The sequence below is a fragment of the Phalacrocorax carbo genome, chromosome 9 (genome assembly GCF_963921805.1).
Source record: "Phalacrocorax carbo chromosome 9, bPhaCar2.1, whole genome shotgun sequence".
Lineage (NCBI taxonomy): Eukaryota > Metazoa > Chordata > Aves > Suliformes > Phalacrocoracidae > Phalacrocorax > Phalacrocorax carbo.
Window position 1 is genome coordinate 34,676,765 of NC_087521.1, and position 18,918 is coordinate 34,695,682.

The 18,918-nt window shown below is 45.9% G+C and overlaps 1 protein-coding gene across 1 annotated transcript; it reads right to left on the reverse strand.

Annotated features, from left to right (window-relative positions):
* Positions 1-5,499: 5,499 nt before the first annotated feature.
* On the reverse strand, positions 5,500-18,141 carry MAPK1IP1L (mitogen-activated protein kinase 1 interacting protein 1 like). The gene is made up of 4 exons (XM_064461090.1): positions 18,030-18,141; positions 9,876-9,903; positions 8,610-9,323; positions 5,500-8,155 (listed from the first exon to the last, which is right to left on the reverse strand). The coding sequence occupies exons 2-4, from the start codon at positions 9,897-9,899 to the stop codon at positions 8,144-8,146; spliced, it is 750 nt and encodes a 249-aa protein (XP_064317160.1). The 5' UTR covers positions 9,900-9,903; positions 18,030-18,141; the 3' UTR covers positions 5,500-8,143.
* Between the last annotated feature and the right edge of the window lie 777 nt (positions 18,142-18,918).

The window sequence follows — 18,918 nt, forward strand, 5'->3', positions numbered from 1 at the left end:
CCACAAAACCTCTGTGGCTTTGAAGTTAATAGTAACTACCTCTGCTGCTGCACCAGGCTCTGTGCAGTGCACGGCCTGGGGGCCTTAAGGAAGGTCCCTCATTCTAATGTTATTCAATAACTGGATGGGAAATCCCTACAGGGATTGCCAACGCCTGTGCAGATGGGGTGAAATACCCCCATGGCTTGTTGCCACCAAAAAGACACCGTCCTGGTGCTTTTCTTGGCCACTGTCTGTGCTTGCCCAAACACACAAACAACTGATTCAACCTTACATAAAACTAATCCAGCCTAAAAAGCCGAAAGGCAGAGCGCTGCGTTGCAGGAGGGGGTTGGATCAGTTCAAGCCTACCCCCACCAAAGCCGGGCTGGGACGCTGTGGTCTCTCTGGGTGTAGCACCAGGAGATGCAGGCGGCAGGTCAAGGGTTCACACAGCCAACCTCCCCCTCGCTTGCCACAGGAAAGATGCTCGATATGGAGAGTAAAAGCCCTGTGTGACACCGCACTGAACAGACGGGGCTGGAAAGGAAACCTGAAAGCCAATGAAAGCCACTGCCAGAGCAGGGGCACAGGCTGCCCAGAGAGGCTGTGGGGTCCCTTCCCTGGAGACATTCACCCCCCGCCTGGACGCGGCCCTGTGCCCCTGCTCTGGGGGTGCCTGCTCACGCAGGGGTGGGACGGGGTGAGCTCCAGAGGCCCCTTCCAGCCCCCACCAGTCTGTGAAAGACAGGACAGTTTATGCCTGATCCAGCAGAAGGGCAACTGCAATACCAACCACTCTGACAAATTTACTTTAAAAGAACTTTAATACAGCAGTGTCCTTGTTTCAGCTGGGATTGAGTTAATTTTCTTCCTAGTAGCCCGCATGGGGCTGTGTTTTGTGATAATGTGGAGATGTTTTAGTTGTTGCTCAGTAGCTCTTACACTGGTCAAGGACTTTTTCAGCTCCCCCTGCTCTGCCACGTGCACAAGGAGCTGGGAGGGGACACGGCTGGGACAGTGACCCCAGCTGACCCCAGGGATGTCCCACACCATATGGCGTCATGCTCAGCCTATAGAGCTGGGGGAAGAAGAGGGAAGGGGGGGACATTCGGAGTGATGGCGTTTGTCTGCCCAAGTCAGCGTTAGGCGTGATGGAGCCCTGCTTTCCTGGGGATGGCTGAGCACCTGCCTGCCCGTGGGAAGGAGGGAATGAATTCTGTGCTTTGCTTTGCTTGCATGCACGGCTTTTGCTTTCCCTATTAAACTGTCTTTATCTCAACCCGTGAGTTTCCTCACTTTTACTCTTCTGATTCTCTCCCCCATCTCACCAGGGATGAGCGACTGAGTTGCTGTGTGGGGCTAAACCACGACAAACAGCAATTTGTGGCTTTTACTGCAGCTCAGGAAGCCAGAAAAGGTGGGAAAGGGACGAGCTTTGTACAAGCCCCAGGCAGGTTACCAGACCTTCCTTCTTTGCCGCACTGCTTTTAATACCAGATTTTTGCAGAGCCCAGAAATTCATTCTCCTCTGAAGCCTGACACTTAACGGGGCTCAGCTTCAAGTCTCACGTACAGCGTGTCTGTCTTCTTCCCGTACAAGTCAAACCAAACGCCGTTTAATACAAGCCTGTGCAAAGATGCAAGTTATAACGCCGTCTCCCAAACGGCGCCACTAAAATGTCGCTGTTTCTCCCCGTTTTTAATCAGCGATAAAAAACAATCACTACCAGGTACAGCCTCCCCTGCCAGGGCGGACTTGCCGCGGCGGGAGCAGCACCACTGCCCTCTGCTGAAGGCAGCAGGACGGTGGATGTGCAGCTGCCAGCTCGGCGAGCGAAAAACCAGATGGAGCAACCGCATCAGCCTTTGCTTTGACACAACAGGCGTGAGGTCATTTTTTCCAGCATCCGATTTTTCTTTGAACCACTCAGAGCGGCTTTTGCTCGCTGCCACTCCACACACCTTTCACGAGAATCAACTCTGATATTGTCTCCTTAAGGAGCGCCAACAAACTCCAGCTTTACGCAGTGAGAACAAGCACCAGGATATCAAAGCATCCATTCTTCCCACTTGCTTCTAAGCAAACTTAAAATAGGATATTCTGCCACCTTTTCTGTGCAGGAGGGTGTTGCCCTATAACTGAAGGGAATACAGGCAAATTAGAAGGCACAAGATTCAAAACCCCGTTGAATAAATACTACAGATAAAAATCTGTAGTCATTTGTCACCTCCTGAATTTGTTTAAAGGATAAAATCCATACTTGCTTTTAATCAGCCACAGAGCAGTGAATTTTTTTAGAGTCATGGGGTGATTCTAGTGGGAAGGGACATCAGGAGGTTCCTAACTCCTGCCCGGAGGAGGGCCAGCCCCAAGGTCAGCCCAGGGCTTTATCTAGGCTGGCCTTTATAACCTCCAAGGACAGAGACCGTACAACCTCTCTGGGCAACCCGCCCCAACGCCTGATTGTCCTCACGGTGAAAAAGTTTCTCCTTGTTGCTGGTCTGACTCTCTTGCTTAAACTCACACCATCATCCAGTTCTGCAGCAATACAAGCCGGTGTTTGCTTTAGAATATGGTCTCCACCACCAGCAGGAAATTTTCCTCTTTAAACCTGAACTATAAGTAATTCCCCCCATTTCACACTGAGGGTGCCAGCTCCAGCCTGAACGTCACTCAGAAGCAGCCAGTACCGATGTCAGGCACAGCAGGGCACCCAACTTCTACCCAACCTCCCTCCAGGATCCAACCTTTAATAATTTAAATAGCTCATCCTCCCTAGGGTCTCTCTCTAGCTGAGAGAAATGAGCGCCTCTGCAGCGCACGAAATGCAACGCTTAGGGCGGACACGCGCTCCCGCTCCTCTCCCAGACGAGCTTCCTGCCACTGACAAACAGCCCCAAACAAGTGTCTCCTCACCAAGGCCACGGTCCCACTTACGCCGCTCTCTGCAGCAGCACCAGTGCTTTGCACCGTGGAATGCTTTGTGGGATGTCCGGGGGGTTACGGCAGAGAAGTTATCTGGTCTAAAGATAACTGGGGCGGCAGCAGAGGGGGGAAGGGATAGGGAGATGTACATTAAGCCACCATTACTGCCAAGCGAAACAAACTCGGTGGTTGGTGGCGCAGCTTGATGCAAGAGTTAAGTGCTACAAGAACTCCCTCCCCTAATCACCACAAGAACATGAATCTGCAAGAGCAGGTACGATCTTGCTCAGAGAACAGAGCTAGGACCTGAAGTTAAACCCAAAGGCATGTGCCGACTGACTTCTCGGCACGGCCCTTCCCTGCCAGGTGCCGCAAGAAAGCGGAAAGAGGACAGAAACACACGTATTGCTATTTTATCTCTCAATCTCTCATTTAGCAGGGAAGGTGCGCTCTGGAAAATGATACTACAGAACTGAAGTGTTTGTACCGTTACACTGACCATCCCTTATCTAGGTGTAACTGGTAACTCAGCTTTAGTGCAAGTTACGGTCTGCCGCATGGGGGATACAAAGCCCCCATCCTTCTGTCTTCACCGTCAAACGGACCAACTTGAACAATCAGCAGATCTCTGAAACAAAAGCACCTGCGTCTACCAGCGTACTGCCTTGGCGCACGCAGCTTCTAACGCTGGATTTCTCACATACCTGCGAGATTCTGCTGGCAAGAGCAACCAAACGAAGAAAATTTCACCTTGCTGTTACCAGCTTAACGGGCGTGCACACACGCGGGTTGTTACACCGAGTTAGCTCAAATTCCGCTGACTTGCACGGGCAGAGGAACATCTGTAGTTATCCTCCCACTGCAGCTCCCTTGAAAATGTATTTGGGAAAACCGGGCCAAGAGGAAGCGATGCCTGCGGGCATGTTACCTACCCAGCCATCATCCCTCTTCAGAGCACGACCTTTAGTAGCGCAACCGGCGCGCACACCCGGTATCGGTGACTCCCAGGAGGGGCCCGGGCAGAGCTCGCGACTCCCAGCGGCACCAACACCCACATCCACCCACGGAGCGCGGCCGGATCCAAGTCCACTCGAGATCTCTCTCTAGATGTCTCAGGGTAAGCGTGCCGCCGTTAACCTTGCAGCATGCACTAGTTGGTCAGAAGCTTATGTTAAAAGTTGAAAGTTGCGTTTCTTGATTTGCCAGGTGACACTTCACGTACTAATCCACGACCTGCCTGGTGAATAATGGCTGTTTGGAGCGTATGGAATTGTGTTCTAATAATTGGAATTTTGTGCTTAACTTCAGAAATAGGAAAGCCACTTCCAAGAAAAATATGTACGAGAGGTTTTTGTCCTTCCTGAGCTGCCCAAGGGCTTTTGCTACACAGAGGCTAAGGCCGACCTTCGCATCAGCACCCCAGCCTTCAGACAGCACGGAGGCAGCTCTACACAGGCCGGTCAGTGAGCCAACGCCTGTGCACAGAAGTGGGTCTGAACTTGCCTGGAGGGAGCTCAGGCGTCTGCCTTCACAAGGGCAGGCCGGAAGGAACGCTTCCTACATGGTGGATCTAACCGTGCAAACCCTCACCACTTCACAAGCCCCCCGGGATAGTTTTCCCAAAACTAAGTACTCCCTTAGGAGTTACGTAGGCAAGTATCGCTTGTCAGATGCTCCCCCAGAATTTGACTGAAGTGTTTTGGGTCTGCAGGGCAGTAAGCCATTCATGGAGTGGGATTGGCATACCCATGTCCTCATCCTACCAATGCAAAAGATGACTCATTTGAGGAATCCAGAGGAGTGGGCAACCCCACAGCCGTAAAGATAAAGCATTGGCCACGCACTGTATTGTTCTGTTAACAGATTTAAGGATTACATTTGGGCCACAGTCTAAGACAAGCTTGTTTTCTAAGCCTTAAAGTGGATAAATGTTTTTGTTTCCACTCTTTACTGTTCACTGCTGTAGTTTTTACCTTCCTGAAAGGGTGGAGGTGTGAGCGAAGGCAGCAGCATTGGCCAGCTCTGGTGTGAACCATTCTGTGAGCCACCCTGTAAACGTAGTGATGAGCAATGCCCGAACTTTGTCCTTCACACTGCTGCCAAGCCCTGGAGTTTCTCACTGGTATCCACCCTACCCCATCAAACTCCTGATAAACATATATAGAAGCATTGGTTTGCGGGTCACTTAGCACATCCAGGTGTGTCAATCTAGCCTGGGAATGGTTCGGAGCCAGGAGAAAACAAAGAAACCACACCACGCTCTTCACAGGTAGAAAATAAATCCCATTCCTCCTCTAGAACCAGAAAGATTGGATCTTTTTTCTCTTAATTGAGAAGGCAGTTTGTGACTAGGCAATACCCGAGGCCGACATCCTACAACACAGCAACGGTCACATCCGCACTTAATGTGCCTTATGCACAGGCTGCAAAAATCAGAAAAAGGAAGAGGAAAAACACTCACAGAAGTCAAGTAATTCTGATTTTATATTCAGTCTTTGCAAATCAAGGACGTCCTACTTTTACTATTCATTCAAGGCAAAAGTCTACACAAGCATGTCAAAAGCAGTAATTGAAAAACAGTAAACACGACAGTCTTGAAAATACGTTTAATGTCTAATCTTATACAAAAGTGACAGCATTTTCAAAAAAATATCAAATCCTGTATTTATAGCTTCTCACTATCATACAGCAATATTTGTTTCATCTAAAGAAAATACAGCAGCAGGTGATAATCTATACTTTAAAGATGTGATTGCTTATATTTCATATTGTAAACAAATGCAGTATGTCAATCTCAAAGCACAAGTCAAAACGAACTTCTCAGCAATTTAACTCAAATGATGCATAGAAATGTACAAATTCCATTGCAAAAGCTTCAGGCCAGAAGTTGCTCACACTTGACATAACATGTGATAAAGTTACTACACGGTATATAGTGACAACTTGAGTTTTTACACAATAGATTAACAGGTATACCCTTTTCACTGCTATGCAAAGAACTCTGCTCACAAAAACAAAGGGGTTATGAAACAGTTTTCATGACCTCAAGAAATACGAATATACATTGAAAAACATCCCATATATACTGAATTTTAGCCTAAATGTTCCAGTAATAAATCCTGCCTATTTCAGGAAGAACCTAGAAGTCTAGTTACTTTTACAAATCCCACTCCAAAAATCATTACTTGCTACATTTGCTTTATCCTCTCCTACCTCTTCCCGTTCCCTGTAGAGACGCATGGCCAGTGCAATTTCAAACTGGAGCGCTGCTACCGCATGATCCGCTTGTTTGGAATAAGTGTTTTTGTCATTACATTGATTTATAATCTAAGGCTGCAGGTAACAAAAAAAAAAAGCACTTGAACAAATGTAGTCAATGTTCTCTAATTTTTAATTAGTCTTGCCAAGAACAAAGCCAAGTCTGCTCGGGGAGGCAACTGAGGCCTGTTTAAGGTTAGTGAAGACTCGCACTTTTGGTTCCTATTTCTAGAGTTACAGATGCTAGGTTTTAAGCTGAAACGTTAAGTATTTTTGTTCGGCTCCAATACCGCCTTTCTAAAACAAGTAAAAGACACACACCTTTTCTATTACCTTTCAGGACATTAGGTTAAAACAGCCACAGCTAAGCTGACCGCTTTCCTCTGTAAAAATATTGCGGGGCTTTGCCACAAAGGCTAAGACAAGCATTGCCACCAGGTCACCCGATTTGTTTTTAAGAAGTCCATCACGTGCATGCAGGAAGCCACAAGAAGGTACTGGAAGAGAACTGACTCGCTTTCACAGTTCCATGAAACAAAGACTCCCTAATGAGTTACCACGTTAAACAAAATTTGTTCCTAAGTCTACCTGCAGAGGCTACTTTAGGGCATCCCCAGCTGGGGATGAAACTGTCTGTGGTCGCAGTCTAGGCTATGAAGTACCACAAAGAGTGCCAGAACTCCTCACTGACACGTGGCTGTGTGTCTTGGCAATGCTAAACCAGCACTGCAGCAAACCCCTTGCATGCTCTTTGCACAGATATGGCAGGAATATGAAAACTTACTGCCGTGCCCCTGCAGAGGGGGGACAGCTACACAGCAGTGCACAGGCTTCCAGACATTCATTCACTCCCAAATCACACTTACTCAGTGAGGTATGCGGACACCGAGCCGAGAACAGAGGACTTCTCCCCATTACAATGTTCAGCGGAGCCCTGATGAGACCGCCTCGTTCTCAACTGTGGCAATAAGGATCTTTGTAGCTGATAGAACTAAATGCCATGCCAAAACCTGCCGGGAAGGGAATTGTCAAGGTTGGGGTTTTGTTTTTGATCTTTTAAGCTCAAGTTCAGTTTCTAGGGACTCTGAAAAAGTCCGCTGAGTTTACACAACCCAGCAGAAAAGTCAAATTTGAAACGACTAGAACCCAGGTTAGAAATAGGGAAGTACCTTACCTAAGTGGGAATCAGTTTCTCTTTACACAGACCAAGCCAAACTTCCAACCACCACAGAATGAGAACTGGCAAAATGATGTCCTCATTTGCATGCATAAAACTCACATTTGTTGATTCAAAGTTAACTGCACATCCAGGTTATTTAATTTGCACATAAATGCCTGTTTGTGAACACGAACAGTGTGCCGACAAGTCAGACCGAGTATTTCAAATGCGGATCTTCTCCTCCGTAGTCCCAGACTGAGCAATTGTTTTGAGTATATACAAAATGCTGAGAAAACCTTCAAGTTCACATGCTCTCTCTCTAGTTTGCATTACTGTAGCATGTTCAAAAATTAGATTTCTTGACAAAAATCTTGAAACACTTTTTATTGACATTTTAGAATAACCTGAAAATAGACAAAATATGACTATCCATCCATTCAGTGACCAGCACAAGTCCGGCAACAAGACTTAAAGCATTCATGGAAATTTAAGAATTAACAATTTTTCTGTTAAGTCTTTGGGCCTGATTCTTTATAATCCTTACTTGGCAACTCCCATTTTTCCAAGGAATACTTGCCAACATAAGAACCACAGATGTTAGTTTTATTTCTGCTCTTCATAATTAATTTTATTAAACCAATTATGCCAGCATATGAGCAAGGTAGATTTATGCAAACTGCTCCTTCATACCTCAAATGCACATACAAGAGGCAAGTATTCTTCATAGCCCCAAACATTACTGAAACGAAAACTGTAAAAATCTCTTTAAGTAGTGGATGAAGGTGGAAAGCTACAGTATTTTGTTGCCCAGAATGTATTCAACGGTAAGGCTGCAAGAGACAATAATCCATGGTCAATACAGGCTTTTCACAAAACAGTTAAGTCATACTTATAGAAATCATAATTAAAACAAAATTCATCCTTATAATTCATTATTCCCTCCCTGTGTGCCCTAGAATCACAATCTCTAGGTGACAGAGACTAGAGTATTTTCACTTTCAGAAATTAAAGGCTTTTCCCCCCTCTTTTGCTTTTTAGAGGCTTTCCAAGTAGTGGAAGACCACTATAATGTGACGCTCAGAGACACTCCAACTTGATTTTATTTCACTAGTTCTAGTATATTTACTTAAGCATTTAAGAAGTTGGCTATTATTTCACTGACTACAGAAATGAGACAGATGTCCTGAAATTCCTTACCTGTGCTACCGGGTCTTATGCGACTGCATTTCCATGCTTAAAAGTATAACATTTTAGAGTAATTCAAGACCAAAATTAAATACTCACATGGGGACCACCAGGCATTGACGGAGCACCAGCAGGACCAGATGGCACTTGAAAAGGATTAGGGGGCGTAGGATATAGTCCTGGAGCTGGATATGATCCTGTGGGTGGAGGAAACGGACCTGGCGGTGAAGGTCCCCATGTTCCAGGTGGGACCGTACCCCATGGTACTGTTGGCGCAGCCCCTGGAGTCTGGGTAGGAGCGGAATATGGCCCTGGGGGTGGATATGGCATGCTAGGTGCAGGATACTGCCCTCCCATTGTTGGTCCCCATGCTCCAGAGGGCATGGATCCCCATGGCCCAACAGGAGCAGGAGGTGCAGCTGGCTCTGTTGGACCACCATAAGGTCTTGGAAGCTCTGGAAAGGGCATATTTGGTGGAGGATATTGCCCTGGTGGGACAGGACCTGGCACAGTTGGGGGTGGATATGGACCACCAGGAGGAGGGCAAGAGGGTCCAGTAGGAGGAGGAGGAAATGGAGCAGGCGGTCCAGGGGGCATTGAAGGATACATTCCTGTTGGCGGAGGTCCGAATGGCACGCTGGAAGCGGACGTGTTTGGTGGCAGTCCGGTTGGCGCTGTAGGGGGAGCACTTGGGTTGTTCCAAGGATTCGAAGCTGGCCAACCCTGCGGTGGCTGACCAGGCTGCTGACCAGGTTTTGTACTGCTCACTTTGGAGGTTTTAGCAGGTGACTGATCTGGTAAAGCATCTGCCAACTAAAAGACAAAGCATCAGTGAGAATATAAAACATCTACTGGACTTACTAGTTGCAGACATTCACCCACTACATGTGTATGTTTCGGTTGCCAAAATGGGAGGAGGAGAGCTCTTTCTTGCTGTGCACGGATGATTACATTCATTTTTGTGCAGCTTCTATCGTTAAGGTAGAAAAGGCATTCTGACATGCCGCGGTTAAAAAACAAACCCAAAGATAAAAGGCGACCTACCACACACAGCAATAAGCAATTTCAGCACAAATCCAGAAAGAAAAGATCTTCATAGATTTCCATTATAGCTATTCTGACACTATTAAAACACAGCTCCTTTGTTAACATCACAGCAAAAAAGAACCCACAAGGCACCTAGCGGCTTCATACGTTTAAGTCCACAGATTGCTACATCTACCCAAAAGGAAAACACCACAACTGCAATACAGAGGAAATCACCTCTCAACTCTAAGCTCCCGTTCTTCTCGAAAAACGTATGTCAACTTTTAGAATGAAGTAACACAACTGGCTGATCTTCAGGAAAGAAAAACTGTTACTTACCGAAAAATCATCAGTTCCAGACATTTTGCTGAAAAGTAAGGTAAGATAAAGTGAAATTTGTTGAAAATAATAGAACTATTTCAAGCAAGAGTTCATCTGACAAACTCTACATTTGTCTCATTCAAACCACAGTAAGTGCTGAACTGGCAGCGCTCCGCAGCGGTGGCTTTGTTTGAATGACTCTGGCCCATACAGGGATGTGCCACCCAAACACTTTCCTCGTGATAAGAGTTCTCATGAAAAGGAAAGTCTTCAGCCTCTACCTGTCTCATCTCAGACAGGACCGACAGAGAATATAAGTGGGTCACATTACACTAAAAAAATATTTCAAATATTCATACCGAGTAGGCAGCCTACCCAGACACCGATGCCTATAAAGTATTCAAGGCCTTTTCTAAACTGGGACTCAAAAGTTATGCCAGGCTGCTTGCAGGTAAAGTTAATGCACCTAAACCAAAACATGATTAAATCCCCACACAGATCTTATTGTCAGAGATAAAAGAACTACAGTTTGCCGATCCTCCAATTATTTCAGAACACACTAAAGGCAGAGGATGCCTTAATTATGTTCACTGACACCAGCTAGCCAGCCTCAACTGAAAGATCAAGCAGAGGTGTCATCAATGCGTACCTAACTTCTAACCTCTTAACATTTACAAGAAACACTGAAAATAGGGACCAATGACCCACGTGCTACCTTTCCATGAAGGCAACTACTGCACTTAGAGCTTTCCAGAGCTTCACCACAACAAAAACTGACTTGCTTTGTCAATCTTCATTAGCCATACAAAAGGGCAGCTGTCACAAACCTGAAGTTATGTTCAGTGTGACTGACAACAAATACTGACTAAAGGTGAAGAACTCTTGAAAGGATGACCAAGAGCAGGTGAAACAGGTGGACGTGCCCCAGTGCAGCCAGAGGGTTTTAAGGGAGAGCATGCGAGATAGAGAGGAACATAAGAGGCGGAAAAAATGCAAAATATAAGAGTACAAATACTACTGCCAAGCTGATCCCCACAAACACCAATCCTTCCTCTTCCTTGTTGAAGGCCAAGACCTGACCTTTAGTACAGAGACTGGTCTCAGGGATGGGTGTTTGTACAGATAGCCTATGACAAAGAGGTTCATAAACTCCATCAGGTTATAAATTACATAATGCAAATAATGCAGAGTCTTCTCTGAAACTGTATTGTAAGTTTATTACTATCTACACAATTTCCTAATCTTAAGACAGTACCAAACCAGAAGGAGGGGTGGCTTAGGCCAGCATGCCTTTTTATCCTCAGCAGTGACAGGAGGGAAGAACAAAAACAGGGATGACACTTGCCCCAATACTTCAATGATTCCAAGCTGAGATACTCCCTAACTTGTAGGCAATTTCTATGGAATAACAACCCCCAAAGAATTTCTTTTCCACAAACACATCTAGTTTCTCCACTTGTACCTACAACATCCATCGGCAAGGAACTTCACAGGGCTGCTACACCTATTTGTTACACAAAAAGGCACCTTCTTTTTTGTTCTAAGCCCCGATCTTAGTAGATTCAGTTGTTGGTCCTTCGTTCCTGCAGCTGAGAAAAATCAGTAAATCTATTCTTATCCACTCTGCCCATTATTCTACAGATTTTTAGCAGTTTCTTTTAGCTGCTCCTTCCCCAGGCTGAGCTCTAGCTTATTTCATTGACCTTTGCACAGCAGCTATTCCATACCTTTGATTATTCCATTGCCTCTCGTTGAGGCTTTTCCAATTCTTTTGTGTCTTTGGAGATAAATGACAAGAACAAACCACACAGAACTCAAGATGTGGGATAACCATTGATTTATACAGTTTCATAATTAGGTTCTGGTTTGTCCTCTATTTCCTTCCTAATACTTCTTAATCCTTCATCTGCTTTTTGGTCACTACAGAACTGACACTTTTGTGGCAATATTTCACTCCTCAGTGTTAAGGGTCAGCCCATCATTCTATGTGTTAAATTATATGCACCACTCTATATTTATCTACTCTGAATTATAACAGATTTATTGACATTGAATTATATCTGTCATTTTATTATCTAATCATTACTTTCCTGAATGGCTTCATATCAACAAGACACTGCTCATCTCATTTCCCAAGTTATTTATGACCACAGCGAGCAACCCAGACCCCTGCGGAAACACAGTAAACTTCAAGTTACACCTAATACTTCAAATAAACCTTTTAAGAAATACCTATCTACAAAGTTAGGGCCCTAGTGGAAGCCAGCGCTTAACTGCATGAATCCAAAGGTTTGTCAAAGCTCCGACATTAGCTTATAACAGTAGTTCCTTCAAGCAGGTACAAATAAATTCAAGCAGGTTAAAAAAAAGAAGTCCAGAGAAGAGCAACGAAGCTGGTGAAGGGTCCAGAGAGCAGGTCTTGAGAGGTTGAGGGAGCTGAGGATGTTTAGCCTGGAGAAGAGGAGGATTTGGAGAGACCTTATTGTTCTCTGCAACTGCCTGAGAGGGGCTGGAGTGAGGGGGGGTTGGTCTCTGCTCCCAGGTCACCAGTGACAGGACGAGAGGAAACAGCCTCAAGCTGCGTCAGGGGAGGTTTAGATGGATATTAGGGAAAATGTGTTTCCTGAGGGAGTGGTCAGGCACTGGCACAGGCTGCCCAGAGAGGTGGCCCTGGGGGTATTTAAAAGATGTGTAGATGCGGCACTTCAGGGCATGGTTTAGGAGACCTGGGGTGTTGGGTTGGTGGTTGGATTTGATAACCTTAGAGGTCTTTTCCAGCCTTAATGATTCTATGATTCTATAAATACCTGCATCGTTATATCAGATGAGGTACACTGTTCAGATCAATGACCATTTGCTTAAAATTGAGAAACCAGCTGAGCTACATCAGGAAAGTGGTTTCTGCTCCCATTATTAACAGCTCAGCTGTTTGAGAGAGATCTGCCAGAAGAAGCTCCGTTTCTCTTCAATAGACAGCTCTTATGTTAAAAGAGTCCGTTAGTTTTTGCAATGAACCACACTCAATAAGAATCAGGAGTTGAGATGTGCTTTTTAGTGGCATTGTAGTTCAATTTACCTATACAGGCATAGAAGCTCTTTAATATAACCCACAAAATATAGGAAATCAATCATTAATATAGAAACAAATACAAAAATAACTTGTTATGTAAGTGTGAACGTAAATGTATTCATAAACAAACAAAAAAAAACCCAGGTCAGCAAAACGCAACACCAAAACAGGCCAAGAGAACCATCCTTTCTTTAGGCAGCGGGAGAGATGGGATAAGACCAACTGAAAAACAGATCTACAAGAGTCTGAAAAAAGCCCACAGAAGAAGTCTGAACATATGCTGCAAGGGAGAAAAGGAAGAGAGGAAACAAACCTAAAGGAGAACTGAAAGAAAATCCCATGATCCGTCACAAAAACGACAGGGAGTAGTAAATCCAAGTCAAAGCAGTGGATGACTACAGCTGAAACAGGCCTGCTTACAAAATATCAACAAATAGCCCCAATATTTTTCAGCAGATAATTTCAAAATATTTCTGTGCCATGAAAATTATGGAAACAATTCTGCTACATGACTTATGAAAAAAGCGTAGTTAAGCATAGCTTATAATGAGATTTAGTGGCTTCTTCACTTTGGCAAGCAGACTAGAGCAACATTTGTTGGCAACATTTGTCATAACTGAGTCAATGCCAAGCATGTCAAGGATCCTTTTGCAGACAGGATGGCCTACTTCAGGGATGTTTTTTAAACATACGTTTAATCTGGGTACTGCCACCTTCGTTTAATAAAAAAGAAACTGAAATTATCATTAGACACATTCAGACAACATAGGAGCTAATTTGTACTTAAATCTAGAATCTATGTTCTATTTAAGGTGTTCAACACCACTATAAAGGATTTCAATCAAAACCTTACAGACATATCAATTACATTTGCAAAGGTATTGGTATGCTCACAAACTAGACTCAGAGACACCATCAGACAGAAGACCTCCAAGTCACTCCCTTTCAAAGTCCCCACTGGTCACGTATGCCTCAAGATTTTAGAAAAATGTACCAAACGGTCCCTTGGCTAGATTTTTAGAGTCAGCAGAGTTAACAAATGGACTCTCATTTTCTCTTGAAGCTTTCCTAGAAGAGCACTGCACAAGCACTGATATGAGCAGAGAAAAGCTGATTCATGTAACAGACATCTGTTTTGTCACATTTAACCTCTACTTCAAATTATTCTTTCCTAGAGTTGGGGGGAAGGAAGAGTGAGTGGAAGGAGGGTTCAGGAGTTTAAGTAATTTGGCAGGGAGTAGACAGACTACAGAACTGGCAGCATTCAAACCAAAGTCCTGCTTGCGTCCCCTGTGCTGTAAGGTAAGATTTCCTTTGTTTTCTGAAGGCTGGCACCCCCGGACACATCCCCCACTTCCCAGAAGCACAGAGCCTGCCAGCTCTAGGTCGGCTGGTCAGGGCGCCACTTCTCAGTCACCCCTGAGAACACACACAGCCAGGAGACCAAAACTAAAACTAGGGAAAGAGAGAGATGACCAATGTCTGCAAATAAAGCATCTCATCCTTTATCCTGAGGAGTGATGGGAGGGCATGGAGGACTTCCAACACATCTACCCAGAAATCCTACACAGGAAAACCTTTCCAACCACAGTCCAAGGCCTCCTACACACCCATGAACTACTCTGGAGAATTAACAGCAGGGAGGTGAGACAAGCAGGCCCTGCTGGGCTCCACGGCAGGCTGGAAGAAGGTCAAGAAGCACTCCAACACAGCCAGTTCTACCAACTGCGCTTAAGACCAAGTGGTGATTTTCAGAGAGGTCTGTGAAAACCCCGTTTCTGGAAGTGCGGTGCTACATGTGAGGTACTAAATCTGTCAGCTTCCACAATAAAACAGCTCCCCTGTGTTTTTTAAGCTCTAAACCCCCTCTGATCGCAAGCAGCCCAAATGAAAGCGATGGATGCAGTAGCATTTTTTCCCCCATACTCTTGTCTTTCCTGGCTTTTACCCATCACCAGTCCCTAGAAACCTCCATTAGAAAGCCGTCCAAAACACTTTTTCTTTCTTTCACTAAAACTATCCAAAACTAAGCATCAGCTGCTTTCTCCTTTTTTCATTTGAGTTGTATGACATTTTTCAAACACTTGATGCGCCAGATTTAGTTCCTGTCTCCAAGATCATCTTTCAAACACAGAAAAATGCTTTCTAGATGCAACAGGCTCTGCTGCATTTCCACTGGGTGGCATGGCTCTATCAGCAAAGAGGTTCTTTTGTCACTGTAACATGACTAATACCTACCAGCATAACCTCATCTACAAGATTTCTGCCCACATAAGTACAACTACCCAACATAGCTATACAGATAAAATGGAAGAGAGACCATATCTTTGACAGCTTCCAAATGTTTTCTAAAATATGCAAATTTCTGCAGCTTCTACCTTCAGGCATTAAGCGTCAACATTTTATAGCTGGCCTTTCCCTATCTTTAACGCCTTCTGAGTGGCCACGCTGATGCGCTTGCATACCGTGTAACCATTTAGTCCGACCTGCACGTTTATTCATTGGGAGAATAAAGACAACGGGTAAACAGACTGACAGGAGGGAAAAAACAACAGTTACGTCATTAGCAGCTACTTGAGACTTGGAGATCTTTTTCCCCATTCTTTTGTCTGCCTTGACTGAAAAAAAGGAGGTAAGTCAGTTTTTTAGTTTTCAGATTTTCAGTTTCCATATTCTCCGGACAGACTGAACGAAGAGCAACAACCAAAATGCTGCATGTTAGTGCATTTGCTATAAATTATCAACTACCAGAAAAAAAAAAAGCAATTCTTCAAAATAGAGGTTCCCTCTATTTTGACAAACAAAAAAAGCCACAAGGACCTGTAATCTGTTCCGGTTTCCCACCCATGACAGGCTGTTCAGTTTCACAGCTGCCTCCCCACCAAGACCAGACCTAATCACTTCAGATGGTCACCACACCACAAGCAGATGGCTCCAAACCCCGGCAAACCATTTATCACTACTGAGGTGGCTTGTTTGTGTGCCAGCTGTGACACAAAACCAGGGGAGAGCAGTGAGGGTCCGCTGCCAGAGATTACTCCTGTCCACACCATCCTACCCCGGGAATCTTGCAAAAGATGTATTAGTCCAGCAGCTCAGAATAATCGCAACATATCTTCCATAGCTGCCCCTCTAAACTTTCTTGGGAGGTATGGAGCCCATTCTCATCATGTTATCCCCATTTTTAAAAGCTTGTTTTATTTCTCATTTATAGCTTTAGCTTCTAACCAACAATTCCTCACAAGTCTTCCTGAACTAGCTGTAAAAGCTATTTAAAGAATACCTGTGTTCCCCTCCTACCACAGCTATATACTCAGGAATTATCAGCTTAATTATTTTTATTTGGTTTAGGTGAAATAAACACGCTGACCCCGAGGGTGAGTGTCTATCAAACATCTTCACTGTAGTTTTTTGGTGTCCGCCCCCAATAAAAACATCAAAACTGTGTGTCACATCCCAGTTCTAGCCTCAACAGTGACAAACAAAACCACACACCTCTTCTGCTCCTTTACAAAGGCTCTTTTCGGGATAAATGCTTTTCAGGATACAATCTCACTGCACGGATACAGCTGCTGTCTTTCACGTCTTGATTCGGCACTGTTAAAGTGCACTTGAATGAACTCAAGCTTCCAGAAAATTGAAAGTGCTTTCTAGGACCAGCTTGATATTTACCACAAATTTTTGCATCAGCCACTGGCCTCCACAGGTCTTGGGGAGGGTGGTTTCAGGGTGTGTCAGTTTTGTTTAGAAGAAAAAAAGAAAAGCTACCTTTCTTCTTATATCCAGTGCCAATAAGGCTGAACAGCATCAGGCCAACACTGTTTTCCACAAAATTCACCTAGAAACAAGTTCCCTCTCAGAGATGAAACCCATCGGGTACATAGTTCATTCTCCAAGCAGCGCGCCCTTTGATACGACGCTGCCCTAGCTGTCCCCGTAAGCCAGCCACCCTAAGTGTATTAATACTTGATAAAATGAAACAACTTCTCATAAACTGCGAGAGACTGACTTGCCTGAGACCTTTAGTGAAGAACCTTCCAGTTAAACAGCCACTCGTATGCGATCCACGTTCGTTTAGAGAGTCACGTATAGATTTCGTTTAGAGAGTCACGTATAGATTTCGTTTAGAGAGTCACGTATAGATTTCGTTTAGAGAGTCACGTATAGATTTCGTTTAGAGAGTCACGTATAGATTTCGTTTAGAGAGTCACGTATAGATTTCGTTTAGAGAGTCACGTATAGATTTCGTTTAGAGAGTCACGTATAGATTTCGTTTAGAGAGTCACGTATAGATTTCGTTTAGAGAGTCACGTATAGATTTCGTTTAGAGAGTCACGTATAGATTTCGTTTAGAGAGTCACGTATAGATTTCGTTTAGAGAGTCACGTATAGATTTCGTTTAGAGAGTCACGTATAGATTTCGTTTAGAGAGTCACGTATAGATTTCGTTTAGAGAGTCACGTATAGATTTCGTTTAGAGAGTCACGTATAGATTTCGTTTAGAGAGTCACGTATAGATTTCGTTTAGAGAGTCACGTATAGATTTCGTTTAGAGAGTCACGTATAGATTTCGTTTAGAGAGTCACGTATAGATTTCGTTTAGAGAGTCACGTATAGATTTCGTTTAGAGAGTCACGTATAGATTTCGTTTAGAGAGTCACGTATAGATTTCGACCCTATAGTATAAATACAAGCCGACAAGGTATTTACCCAGCCAAGACACCACAGCTCCCGCCGTTAGACAGAGCCGAACGGGATCGGCTACCACCGAGCGGCCTTTGCCTGCAGCAACCAGCACAGCCGGCCGGAGGTACGAGAGAGCGGCCGCGGCCCCCCGGAGCCGCCCACACGCCCCAGGCGGCGGGCCTCCGTTGAGGGGGGGAGGGAAGGGGAAGGGGGGTTTGCCTTCCGCCACTCACCCGAGGCCCGCGGCCGAGGCCGGCTCCGTCGGGGCCGGGAGAGGCGGCGGCGGCGGCTCCCCAGGCCGGCTGCGGCGCGGCGGGCCCAGAGGCGGTGCGGGACGGGACGGGACCCCCCTCACACAGACAGACAGACAGACACCCGGCGGTCAGCACCCCGAAGGGCCGAGAGGCGGCGGGTACCTGAGGCGGGAGGAGCGAAGCGGCGCGGCGCAGGCCGGGAGCGAGGCAGGAGGCGGCGGCCCGCAGCACCCACCGCCACCCCGACGCCCAAGGGGGAAGCGGAACTGCGTCACACGCCCCGCCTCCCCCACCGGCCCCGGAAGGTCAGGCGCTTGGCCACACCCGCCCTCTCCCCGCCTACGCCGCTGCGGGGCACGTGACAGCGCGTCCCCGCCCTGCCCTGCGCGGCCTTGCGGTCACGTGGCGCCTCCCACCACCCCCGCGCGCCGAGGGGCGGGCGGGGCCTGAGTGGAATTGGCTGGGAAAGTCGTAAAGTCACAGGCTCATTGAGGTTGAAAAAGATCTCTCGGATCATGAGGTCCAACCCCCAACCCAACACCCCCAGGCCTCCTAAACCATCGCCCCAAGTGCCACATCTACACGGTTTTTGAACCCCCCAGGGATGGTCACTCCCCCACCTCTCTGGGCAGCCTGTTCCGATGCCGGACCACTCTCTCAGTAAATAAATTTTTCCTAATACCCAACCTAAATGTTCATTCTGCCACCCCCTGAAGGGTGATTTCAGTGGCCCGAGGGTGACCCATAGCCCTTTCCTGTCTTGGCTGCCTGGTTTCCCTCTTAGCTGGCAGAAAATCCCAGCAAATTTAACTTACAGTTACCCAAAATGCCCTTTTTTCACATTTCAGACCTAAAGGATGGAGGGTGTACCTGACAGCTTGGCAGGTTTGCTCAGATAACTACCTCTCCCTGCATACCTTCATCTCCTCAGACCCTTGCGGTAAGGAGAGCTAAATATATAACACCATCTTACCACCCATCCAAGCAAAGGAACTAATCCTGCAAGCCTTTGCATATAGTTTGTTGTAGCCTGACGAAGTTTGCTGATGAC